At 50.0% G+C, this 12,333-nt stretch overlaps 1 protein-coding gene across 4 annotated transcripts in view; it reads left to right on the plus strand.

Annotated features, from left to right (window-relative positions):
- The window catches only part of TCN2 (transcobalamin 2), a 22,377-nt gene extending 18,624 nt beyond the window's left edge, over positions 1-3,753 (plus strand). For all 4 annotated transcript variants that reach the window (XM_025193531.1, XM_014526438.2, XM_025193527.1 and 1 more), the window contains 2 exons: positions 1,127-1,248; positions 2,950-3,753. In XM_025193531.1, the coding sequence (XP_025049316.1) occupies positions 1,127-1,248; positions 2,950-3,011 (184 nt within the window). In that variant the 3' untranslated portion in view covers positions 3,012-3,753. The remainder of the gene's footprint in view (positions 1-1,126; positions 1,249-2,949) is intronic.
- The last annotated feature ends 8,580 nt before the right edge of the window (positions 3,754-12,333 follow it).

Raw genomic sequence — 12,333 nt, forward strand, 5'->3', positions numbered from 1 at the left:
TCACCTCCTTGGATCTGTTCGTCATGCATCTGCTGATGCACGATAAAGTGCCGTTGGCTTTTCTGATGGCTTCGTCACACTGCCGACTCATGTTCATCTTGGAGTCCACTAGGACTCCCAGATCCCTTTCCACTTCCGTGCCACCCAGCAGGTCATTCCCTAGGCTGTAGGTGTGCTGGACATTTTTCCTCCCTAGGTGCAGCACTTTGCATTTCTCCTTGTTGAACTGCATTCTGTTGTTTTCTGCCCACTTGTCCAACCTGTCCAGGTCTGCTTCCAGCTGTTCCCTGCCCTCCAGCGTGTCCACTTCTCCACATAGCTTTGTGTCATCTGCAAACTTGGACAGAGTACATTTCACTCCCTCGTCCAAGTCGCTGCTGAAGACATTAAAGAGTATCGGTCCCAGGACCGAGCCCTGCGGGACCCCACTGCCCACACCCTTCCAGGTCGAAACCGACCCATCCACCACGACTCTTTGGGTGCGACCCTCCAGCCAATTCGCCACCCACCAGACTGTGTAGTCATCCAAGTCACAGCCTCTTAACTTGTTCACCAGTATGGGGTGGGATACCGTATCGAAGGCCTTCCTGAAGTCTAAGTATACGACATCCACCCCTCCTCCTGTGTCCAGGCATTTCGTAACCTGGTCATAAAAAGAGACCAGATTAGTCAGGCACGATCTGCCTGCTACGAACCCGTGCTGGTTTCCCCTCAGCATAATTTGTCCTGCCGGGCTCTCACAAATGTGAGCCTTGATAATTTTTTCAAAGACTTTGCCAAGGATGGAGGTGAGACTGACTGGCCTATAGTTGCCCGGGTCCTCCTTCCTTAAAGTGGGTCCTGATGTCCAGCCCCTCACATGCTGCTGCTGGTACAGAAAACTCCCTTACAGACCCTTTCCCTGGCTTAGGATCCCCTCTGTGTAGTGCTGTTAGCACACATGACCATAGACACTGTCATGGCCATATGCCCATGCATTGTTGCTTCCTGAGCTAAAGTGAAATACAAATAATTGTTCTTTCTCCTGCCCTGTTCCATGGAATTACCTAACCTTAGCAGGCTGACTGTACTCCCCATTCTGCCCCACAGAGTCATTTTCCCTCTTCTCCATTTCCTTCAATATTAGGTTTGAAACCAGTAGCACCCTGCAAGGCCCAATGTTAACCACAGTGATGGGGATAGAAGCCAAGGATGCAGAGAGGAGCTATTGGCAGCTTCTCAAGGCCCCAGACACCAGTCTGGAAAAAGGTGAGTTGTGGTAGCACAATATCTGGGGACCAGCTCAGCATCTGCCAGTACTATGTGTACTGGTGGCTCCCCCACCCCTGCACCCCGGGACTTGCCAAAGCTGCTGCTGTGTTTCACTCAAGGCTTCTCTGTGGAACATGGGATCCAAATTTGCTGCCAGGATCACATGCATTGAAAGGGGAGGAGGAGTAGAGCTCTGATGCAGCGGACTAGGGAGTGCTATAGAAAAGGAACCTGCTGGAAAGACTCAGTTGGGAATGCACAGCCCTTCCCAGGGGGCTGGTGCTGAGCTTTTTTCCTAGTGGTTCCAGCCAGCTTCTGGAAAAGGCTTTTCTATGTATGGCACAACACCCATGGGCCAAATTCAGGCTGGAGGTTCAGCTTTAACTGGCCCCAGTGAAAGCTGCATGCCTTAAAGCAGTATTTAGCCTGTATTTAAGGACTGCATGAGGCCCATGTGCAGGTGCCTCAGGGCTCACCATGCTAAAATGCAGTTCTGGCCTACAGCAAGGGTATAAAAATGGCAGCTTGTTCCTCAGCCAATCTGGTCCACTGGGGCCTGCTGTTCCCACATCTGGCCCCTTGTGCTGTAATTGCTGCCTCTGCAAAATGTCTGAAATCCAGTCACTGGTGTCAGCAAGCCAGGCAATCTGTTGAGGTAGTGTTTGGCACAGAAGTAGGGAGGGCTAGGCAAGGCCATGGCTAGCAGCCATGTTGGCACATTTAGAGAGATCAGGGCAAGGGCTCGGTGGCTGTTCTACTCCTGACAGTGCTGCTAAACCAGTCTAGTCTGGCTTGCATATCATGAGCACATTCTGCTCTTGACAACACTTGGGCTGCCCTCCCTGAAGACAGGCTCACAACACAACATTATCCCCATTAGGGGATTTGTTAAGTTTCCCCACCTCCATGTGTATTGCCTGCCACCTCCTCTGCTTCATATCATGGGTGTGGATGTGAAGCAGGTCATTCAGCTCTGCATAGATAGCTGGTAGCTGGCTGCCATCATACTCTTAGAGAGCAGCTCAGAGGGAAGCTTATGGAGCATGGCTAGCCTGTTGCTGCACCTTAGGAAAGCATGCCAGACTTGTGGCAGACAGGAAGGGCTTAGATGACCAAATGAGCACCTTTGCTGGGGCTGTAGTGCCTGACCAGCCTGGTAGTACCACTTGCAGTATGGGTCTTGGACCAGCTGGATCGAGTGCTGTGTGGGATGTGAACTGTGGCACAATCTAGCCAGGACAGATATCATGCACAACACAGTGTTCATTCCAGCTGATCTGGCACTTACGCTACATGCCCTCGTCCAGACTGCACCACCTGCAGTGCCCATTCTGGCTGCTCTGGGATCCATGCTCTACGCAGCACTGGTTCACCAGCTAGAGCAGGCATTAGATCTGGTATTTGAGGAGAACTTTTAAAAAACAGGCAGTGTGGAATTTGTCATTGATCCGTTGGTTACGCCTCCAGTGAGAGCTGCAGAGGCCCTGGAGAGCAAGTCCTGGTTTTGCTGAATGCTCATCCCTTCTTGATTAGCAGGAAGCCCCATGCACCAGGAATAATCTCAAACCCCTGGGGACACCAGCTGTGTCTAAGAGTGCACTTTGTTCCTAACCTCCTTGCACTGCACAAGTCCTTCACATTGTAACCTGCCTCACCTGTCTTGCTCACAGGCTTTCACTTAGCTGTTTTGTTTTGCAGGTGTCTCTGATTACAGGCCTCAGGACAGAGAGTCCATCATCCTCAAGCTCAGCCATCAGTAGAAGGCCAGCCACCTGCCTGTCAGCTGGCTTCTGCCCTTGCTGAGTCACAGTGTAGTCTCTGTACATGTCTCTCTGGACCCTAGAAGCATGGCTTCTCAGCTGGTAAGGGCAGTATGTCAGCAAGTGATCCCTGGGACTGATCAAAGTGCATAACATGGGATAGAGAGAGAGGGGGGCAGGTCATAAGGGCAAAGTCCCTCACACTGAGGAGCTGTTCTCTTGTGGATCAGACGTGTTTAATTCCATGGAGACTGATCACACAAGTGCAGGGTGAACACCAGGTTTAGTGTGAATGAAAAAGCCTTTATTATGACTACAAGGCCAAAGACCTCACTAATCACAGTATTCTAATGTAGCTTTAACACTGAATGCTGGAGCCATCTAGAGTGCTTCCAAGATCAGCTTGTGTGTCTGCAACCCCCTGGCTGACAGCTTCTCTCTCTCCCCTGTCTTTGCTCCACACACTTTCCCAAAGCCCTGATGGGAGCAGAGTTCTGGAGTTTCTTTGGGAACTGCATAGCTCAGTGTTTCAGTTGCTGTGAGCCAAGCCTCTGCTCCCCCTACCTCCCTACTTCTGGAAGTGGCTATCACTGCTGTAAATCAGTTATTTGCTTGATTTATCTGGGATCCCTGCTAGTCAGAGAGCAGTGTATGGGAAGCCAGACCCTGTACTGAGGGAGACAGCCCTTTCCTGCTTCTGACATTTGTATCTGAAATAATTAAAACTTGATTGGATATCTTGCCTTGTAGTTTGTCACTTGGACTATGCATGGAAATTTGCAGTGCTCCCTGACTGCAATGCATAGGTGTCTTCTCCAGTGTGATTACTCCTTGTATGTGTCCTACTGTCCCCTGAGCTCCACTAAGAGTGATGACCCTGGCCTCCATGTAGAAGTACAGGGCCAGTTAAAATATCCCCTCCCTTATGTACTCAGCTGGAACAGGATCCCCTGCTGAGCAGTGTATAGAGCTGTCTGTGTCCCTCCCATGGTTGAATTATTATTTTCATAGGCAGCTTTACTTGGGAGTGAGTGCTGGCTTAAATAGAAACGTGTCCTTACTAAGCCCCACTGGGCTGCTTGTAGGCTTAGCCAGCCAAGGTGCAGTGAGCACCTCCTTCATTGTGGGGACTCACAAGCCATATCAGTACTGCTTTCCTGCTCAGCCCAGGACTTCGAAGAAAATAGTGTTGCCCCATTTGCTCCTGTTCTATCCACACCTGAATCTTGAGCTCATACTCAGCACTCCTCTGAGCTGTCTGCTTCCAATAATTGATGGACTCAGGCATAGGCAGAGTAGAAGGGAGTGGATAGGGGTCTTTTCTCAGCATTGGTCCTGAGTTTGGCAGGGAGGCAAAATGGACGTGGCCTCCAAGCTGTTCAGCAGAGCCCGAAGGTGCCCCGACCTGCTTTGGGGCACAGAGCAGGGACCTGACAGATCCCAGCTTCATTGTAATCTAAAGATGCATCTGAATGACATACCACTTTCAAAAGGATGCAGCCATGGACTTTAGGAGACACACCTCTTGTCATCTCTGTGAATCCACTGCTGTGTTGAAAATAAGGCACCTTGAAGCCCATAAGGGATGAAATGTTAATAGGCCCCTTGTTCCTGGTTATATTTCCTGAGTGTATTCTGAGTTTTTTGTCAAGTCATTGCTTGCAACAATTTCTGTTAACAATATTCTAAAAATGTTATTAGAAATCCAGAAAGAGAAGGAAAAACAGCTGTGGCATTTGAAACAGTATTGAGTAAGGCTTTTCTTTTGATATGCCTTGCTCCCTTTCACTATACAGTATTTTACACACCCCTTGCATGACAGTGTTTCAGGTGAAATTAGCTGTCATTAAAGGATTGCAAATTGGCTGAAGGGTAGTACTCAGAGGGTGGTGGTGGATGGGTCATATTCGACCTGGGGGGAAGTGGGCAGCGGAGTCCCCCAGGGCTCGGTCCTTGGGCCCACGCTGTTCAATTTCTTTATCAGCGATTTGGACAACGGGGTGAAAAGCAACCTGTTTAAATTTCCTGATGATACCAAAATTTGGGGTGAGGTGGGCATGCTAGTAGGGAGGGAAAGTCTGCAGCAAGACCTGGATAGGTTGCAGGGGTGGGCTAACAAAAACAGGATGCGTTTCAATACGGACAAGTGCAGGGTGCTGCACTTGGGCAGTAGTAACCGGCAGCACACTTATAAGATGGGAAACTCCCTTCTTGAGAGCACGGAGGCAGAAAGGGATCTTGGAGTCATCATTGACTCCAAGATGAACATGGGCCGACAATGCGAGGTCACAGTCGGCAGGGCTAATCAGATCTTATTGTGCATCCACAGGTGCATCTCAAGTAGGTCCAAGGAGGTGATCCTTCCCCTCTACGCGAAACTGGTCAGGCCACAGCTGGAGTACTGTATCCAGTTCTGGGCACCCCACTTCAAGAGGGATGTGGACAACATTGAGAGGGTCCAGAGAAGGGCCACCCACATGATCCGGGGACAGCAGGGCAGACCTACTACACTGAGAGGCTACAGGACCTGAACCTGTTCAGCCTTCACAAGAGAAGGCTGAGGGGGGACCTGGTGACCATCTATAAACTCACTAGGGGGGACCAGAAGGGTTTGGGGGAGACCTTGTTTCCCCTAGCGCCCCCCGGGATAACAAGGAATAACGGCCACAAGTTGTTGGAGAGTAGGTTTAGATTAGACATACGTAAGATCTACTTCACAGTTAGGGCGGCTAGGATCTGGAACCAACTTCCAAGCGAAGTGGTGCTAGCTCCTACCCTTTAGGGGGTCTTTAAGAAGTGGCTTGATGCCTACCTGTCTGGGGTCAATTGAGCCCAGTTTTCCTCCTGCCCAGGCAGGGGGTCGGACCTGAAGATCTACAAGGTCCCTTCTGACCCTACTTCTCTGATTCTAAGGAGAAAAGAGAGAAACTAGTTGAGCTGGGGTGGAGCTGCTGCTGGTGGATTCTCATCCTGTTTCCCTGCAGGCAGATACACAGAAGGGGACAGAAAAGAACATTGAGGGGGAAATGATGAGTTTCTGTCTGTGGTGCTGACTCTCACTTGCAGCCTTGCTGCTAAATGGAAAACATGAAACATGGGCACAACACAAGTTCTGAACAGCCCTTCTCTGCCCTGGCGCACAGCTTAGTGATGCCCTGAGCTGTACATTCAGCTGCCTCTTTGGTCATAGGCTCACAATTGTGTTGTGAAAGCTGTAGTCTAGTTCAGCCAACTAGACTCTAATTAAACTGAAGGCAAGAAAAAGAGCTGGGGAAGAGAAGAAATAAAGTAATGAAGTAAAGTGAGATGGGGGAAAGGGTCAGAGCAGGAACCTAGAGGTCTCATGTTCTAGGCAGAGCAGATGGTGATGTCAGATGTTCCCTCCTGCTTCAGATGCAGTTCAGGGTTGGATGATGAAGTTCTGTCCATGGGTCTCCTGGCGATTCCCAAAACAAGGAAGCAATGGGGATGGATGGTGGTCATGGCAGTAAAGCTTCCTCTCCTCTGTCCACCTCTGACATAGCAACCCCCAGATAAACAGTGTCCACAAATGGGTGGTGATTGCATCTGAAATACGTTTATCAACCAAAGCATATTTTAGTTGTTTTTAATTAAAAGCATTTCTATTTCAACTCATTGTCTTAGTGGCCTGTATCTCTACTAGGAGCCTTGCAGACCCCTTACCACAGCTCTGCAGACTGAAACAATCTAGTTCATATCAGTGCAGTTGTTGCCAATGTTATCTGCATACACAGTCAAATAGAACATGCTGACCTGAACTTTGGCCATTGCAAGCATGTCAGAGTAGAGGCCTCTTCACTGGGCACAGATGTGTGTTGATTATATCTCTTTTACACACAGGCTGATGCCTACCAAGTGATGTGCTCCTGCCGAAAGGGAAGTGTATACAGCAAGTCTTGGACAAGCACAGTCTGAGCATATGGGACAGAGGGCCAGCACAATGAGGAGAGTCAGTCAAATCACTTCAGAAGGGACAAACGGAGAAGAAAATACCCTTTGGGGGCAGTGTGTACCACCATTCTGTAGTCAGACAGCACTAGGAAGCCTTGGGCTCCAGACTGATTGGGCTAGTTGGCCCAGTGAGGTGAGTGCAGCAGCTAGAGCAGTTGGGAGATAGAGGGGCTTGCTTCTTGAGCACGGCCCAGTGCTGCAGAGAACAGTGAGCTTCAGGGGATCCCTGTATAGTAAATCCATTTTCCTGGGGCGGATAGCAAAAATAGTCCTTGTATGCCCCAGATCCAATGAATTTACACTCTCATCACAGCGCATGCTCTGAACAACTTGACTCAAGGCTTGAAACTGCCTGTAACTGCTTCAGTTTGTGTCATCTCTGGCCTCAGTGCTCCAGGTGGCTCCTTGAGTCAAGCACACAAGGCTGGCTAGAGTCCCGTAGACCTGGCCACTTCTCCTCACCTGTTCCATCCAGTACTTGACTAGTCATAAGTGTGTTTATTATAGTAGTGCCTGGGAGTCCCATCTTGCTTTGCTAACTGCTGCATCAACACAGAGCAGCAAAGAGACCTATCCCCAAGAGCTGATAATCCACCTGGACACAGGGGAAAGGAAGGAGCAAGAACACACCAGCAGAAAGTGCACAAAGTGAGAACCACCAGTGGGTCTATTTTGTTGTGTTTGTTGGTTTTGTGTGTCTTTTAGAGGGATTTTGTAAGGCAGGCTCAGCTAAATGGCAGTAAAAGGGAAGTGTGAGGAGCTGTTGAACAGAAGGTAGGATGAGAGGAATTGGGCAAGGGTGGCTTAGCAAGAGGGGAAGGTTGGAGGGAAGCTGAGGCAAAGAAACCATGTGGGAATGGGAGGGAAAGGGTTACAGCAAGCAGCTATTCAGCACCAAGCAGAAAAAGCTAGTCGAAATGCAGGTAGTGCTGGGCATGGCCACAGTCTGTGCTATGGTGGTTTCCGCTGCTGCTCCAACTGGCTGGAAGCTTGGATTGACTTCTCTCTGTATTTTTTCCCCAAAGTCCTGTGGCAAGGGATTAGGAGGTGGGGAGGGCCCCCTGCCTGGATCCTAGTCCCTGAGTGGGGAGAGAGTTTTTCCTGCACAGCTTTGGGGGTATAGAGATGGTGTTGACTGTCTCTGTGTGCCGAGCAGCCCTTAGGGAAAATGGCATCCTGGGTGAACTTGTATTTTGGTGCTCCCTGCCTCAAGTTAGTGGCACTGCTGTAGGCAAGGAGGCAAGGCAGGTGGACTGGAACAGGCCTCCCTCCCTCCCTCCCCTCCCACATGTGCTTGGCCCAGTTCCTCCTGAGCAGGGGCTGGAAGAGGGGGACAGGCTGAGCTGGGCATGGCTCCTCTTGCCTGGGGCAAGGATTGGCTGGGGTGGGGTGGGGCAGGGCAGAGCAGGGCAGGGGGAGAGCACTGCTGTAGCATGGGCTGCTCACGTGTGTGTGGTGCTCCCACCGATCATGTTGCCCACCCTTAAGACTGGCTGTGTGTCTGTGCCCACTCTTTTTGTATTGCAGATTTATAGCTGACTGTCATTTATGTAAATAAGAAAATGCACATCAGCATTACAAAAATCATGGCATTGCATCATTTATGGATAATCTCCAGATTTCCAGACCTTGGCCTGTAACAGGCATAGTGGCAGCAAACATAAGCCTTGTCCACCAGCTCAGTCCATGCTGACCTTAGGAAGTCAGGTCATTGTGCACCAAATTACTGGGCATGAATTCTAGTGCACTGTTCTCACGCTTCCCCAGTACTGCCTCCTGTGTCAAAGCTAGTCAAGGCTAGTGACAGCGATGAGGGCTGAGGTCAGTCTGTCATGGGGCTCTTTTAATAAATACAAGTAGAAGTGACTCGAGCCCTCATCCAGACCTATGCTTCTATTCATAGCTGGGGACATTAAAATGTAATTTCTCTGGGATCCTCTGTAAGTGATTCTTCCTTATTCACAGGCACTTAAATATGTACCCATGGAAGTTTTATTTAGGAAATGGCAGAAAAAACAAAAGAAGCACGAAAAACATCTCCGTATTTCCCTAGAAGAAATCGAGCCACTCAGATCAGTGACTCAAAACCAGAGTCAGCCTCCCCCAGCTCCAAATAACGATTGGTCCTTCTAGGGATGTATGAAATGAGCTCTATTCGATTCAGATTTGGCCCGAATCGGGGACAGTGAATCAATTAATTGATTTGGATCACTATCCCTGATTCGATTCAGCCAAATCTGAATCTGAAGATTTGATGCTAATTCAGAAAATCAGCAATTCAGACATAGACACAGCTTTAAATGTTTTTTCTACATACCTCGAGGTACCACGCATGGCTTGTGAATGCTGTGATGCTGGGGTGGATGGAGCATCCCACAGGAGCACGGGGGTGGGGAGGGCCCTGCGTGCTCAGTGATGAACCCAGAAGTGGACTGGAAGTACTTCTGGTCCACTTCCAGGTCTGCCAGGGAGTGCACTGGGGGGCCCCCTTGTGCCCCCCTGGCTCTGTGATTGGCTGCGGGGGAACCCTGGGTGCCCCCCTAGATCCAGGAGGCACTGGTTGCTAAGTCAAGGAGTGCGGGGCCCCCGCTGCACACTCTCCAGTGGACCTGGAAGTGGATCGGAAGTGCTTCTGGTCCACTTCCGGGTCTGCTGCTGAGCACGCTGGGGAGCCCCCTGTGCTTCTGTGGGACACTCCATGCACCCTTGCATCTCAGCATTCACGAGCCGCCTGCTACCTAGAGGTATGTAGAAAAAACATTTGAAGTTGTGTCTATGTCCAAATCACTGGCTCTTTCTGAATCCATTCGGAGGGTTCCAGTTCAGTTCGGAGAGATTAAAGGGTCCTCTGATTCGATTCAGATTTGGAGATTTGGCCTCCGAATCGGGCTGAATCTCCGCCAAATCAAATCGGGGGCTGAAGCTTCACACAGCCCTAGTTCCTATCTCTGGTGGTGGGGAGGGAGGGCATGAAACAAAAGTAAACCAGATTCTTGGAAGGCATCCCTGCTACCCAGGGAAGACCACTCGGCACCTAAGACAGAACCCCATTCTTCTGATGCTGGATAAACACAGCCCCACTGCTCTCCCCTTGAAGTTCTTGAACTGTATTAATGATGTCCACTATCTCTACATGAGATTGATCCATTCTTGCTAGCTCATATTCTTTAATAATAATTGCAGTTCTCACTTCAGTGAGGTGTTTGCAAGATATTATTAGTTGTGCGGGACATTACTTCGTAGCATATTATTGCTATTGGATTTTATACAATCAAAATATAAACACATTCCAGTCAAAGCTACAAAACTCAATAGGGAACCTGATAGGTAAGTAATATTGTACAGGAAACCCTTGCTAGTCGCGGTTTAAAATATTCGCAAATGCTGAACCCGCATTTTAAGTACACTTTATACACTTACAGGAGCTCCTCGGGAGCTCTGTGCTTGCTGCTGCTGGGCTCCCGCCGCTGGGCTCCCACCATTGCCGCTGGAACTGTGCCCCGCCCCCCCCCCAGCTGCCAGGGGCACTGCGTTCATGAATACAGACCGCGTTCATGAACGCGGTGTCTCATTCATGGATTTTGCCATTTGTGGGCGATACAAGAGCGTATCCCCCGTGTATGGCAAGGGTCGCCTGTAATTTATGTAAATGAAGCTGGAGAGATAAGGCTTTTTCCCTTCTCTCCTGTAGACATGTGTAACAAGGGACCCAAGCCCTGTTTCTTGGACACAATGGCGGGGGCGGAAAACCCAATCTGTGCATCTGGGGCATGAGCCAAAGTGATCCATATGAAGATGGGAGACCTGGCAGATGTCGTTAAGAGAGGTGGTGTACGTTTGTTGAATAACTGGAGGACTGGGAGTGACTGTAGGCATGGGGGAGACCATGAGTAGGGTATGGGGTAGGTACTCTCTGCTGCAAGGCTGAGGCCTGAAGAGTCAGGGCCCAAACCAGTGCACCTGGGCTGGGGGGGGCCTCAGCTAGAGGGAAAAGAGGCTGAGGCAAGAGAGGCTGAAGCTCAGACAAAGTTTGGGGTCCAAGGGGCCCAGCATTAGTTTGGGGTGAGACAGACTTTGGGATGTTGGGGTCTGAACTCCAAGCCAAGTGGACCAGGGTGAGCCCCTGGAGTAGGAAAAAAGGACTAAGAATAGCATCTACAGCTCGCCAGCTTCTAAGGCAGCCTCCCCTTTTCATCAACAGCATCAAAGGTGTGGCAAGCAAGACATTGGGGGAAGACCCTGAGAGGCAGGAGCAAAGGTTAGGCCTGGATGAGTGGAGCTTAGAATTTTTTCCATGGAGGGAGAAGGTTGCATGGTAGAATGTGCTGGCCTTTGCAAGAGCAGGTTTTTTATACAGGCTCTGGTGCAAAAAGTCTGTGATGGTCAAACAGGGATATGAGATCTCATATTTCTGGGTTGGTGAGCAGGGGTGGGCAACACTTTTGGACCAAGTGCCAAAAAACCTTGCAACCTTGACTTGGAAGATGTTGGCATGCCAGGGGCGGATGGCGGGGAAGCTGCCAGGGGCCCAATCCTTGTGGCAGAGCAGCCCCGGCCCCTTCTCTGGCCATGCTTCCTTATGTGTGTGTGCAGCCACTGCCGGCAACAAGCCAGGCCAGGGCTCTGGATCCCAGTGCAGCCACTTGCAGACTTGCAGCTGCCTGCTGCAAGTAGCCTGGGCTCTGGGCAGGCCCTTGCTATCCACCATGGAGTCTGGGCTGCTAGCAGTAGGTCTTGCAGCCTCCCCACCATATGCTGTGACTGGTCTGGGCTCTGTGGCAAGTGGCAGGGGCCTGCCCAGAGCCGGGGCTAGCTGTGGTATGCTGAGCAAAATGGCTTCACATGCCATGCTGTGGCATGTGTGCTGGGGGTTGCCAACCCCTGGCTTAGAGGAAGGTGCTTTATCTGCATGGATTTGTATTATATATGCCCTGGTATACAATATCATATAGCTCTATAGCTGGGCTAGGCCTAAACTTGGAGAGTTCCAATGTTGTATTGGGCACTGCACTGGATTGACAGTGAGGCTGCTACATACATTCACAGACATATTTTGCTCAAGGAATCATCATTGGAACAAAAATAGCACACTGGACTGGTCTCCTTAAGGTACTTTTCTCACCTAAATGCTGAAGCACTCAAGAAAGGGCTTTACAAATATGCTAGAAGCAAGAGGAAGACAAAGAAGAGGCTAGGCTCATTTAGTGAGAAGAAGAGTAAGTAACAGATGGTACAGAGAAGGCTGAAGTATTTGATGGCTTCCTTGCTCCAGTCTTCACAATAATAAAGCTAATTTTGACCAGATACTTAACAGAGTTAGTTAAACAAAGAGATAAATGTGCAGGAAAGA

The sequence above is a fragment of the Alligator sinensis genome, unplaced genomic scaffold, assembly GCF_000455745.1.
Source record: "Alligator sinensis unplaced genomic scaffold, ASM45574v1 scaffold216_1, whole genome shotgun sequence".
Classification (NCBI taxonomy): Eukaryota; Metazoa; Chordata; order Crocodylia; family Alligatoridae; genus Alligator; species Alligator sinensis.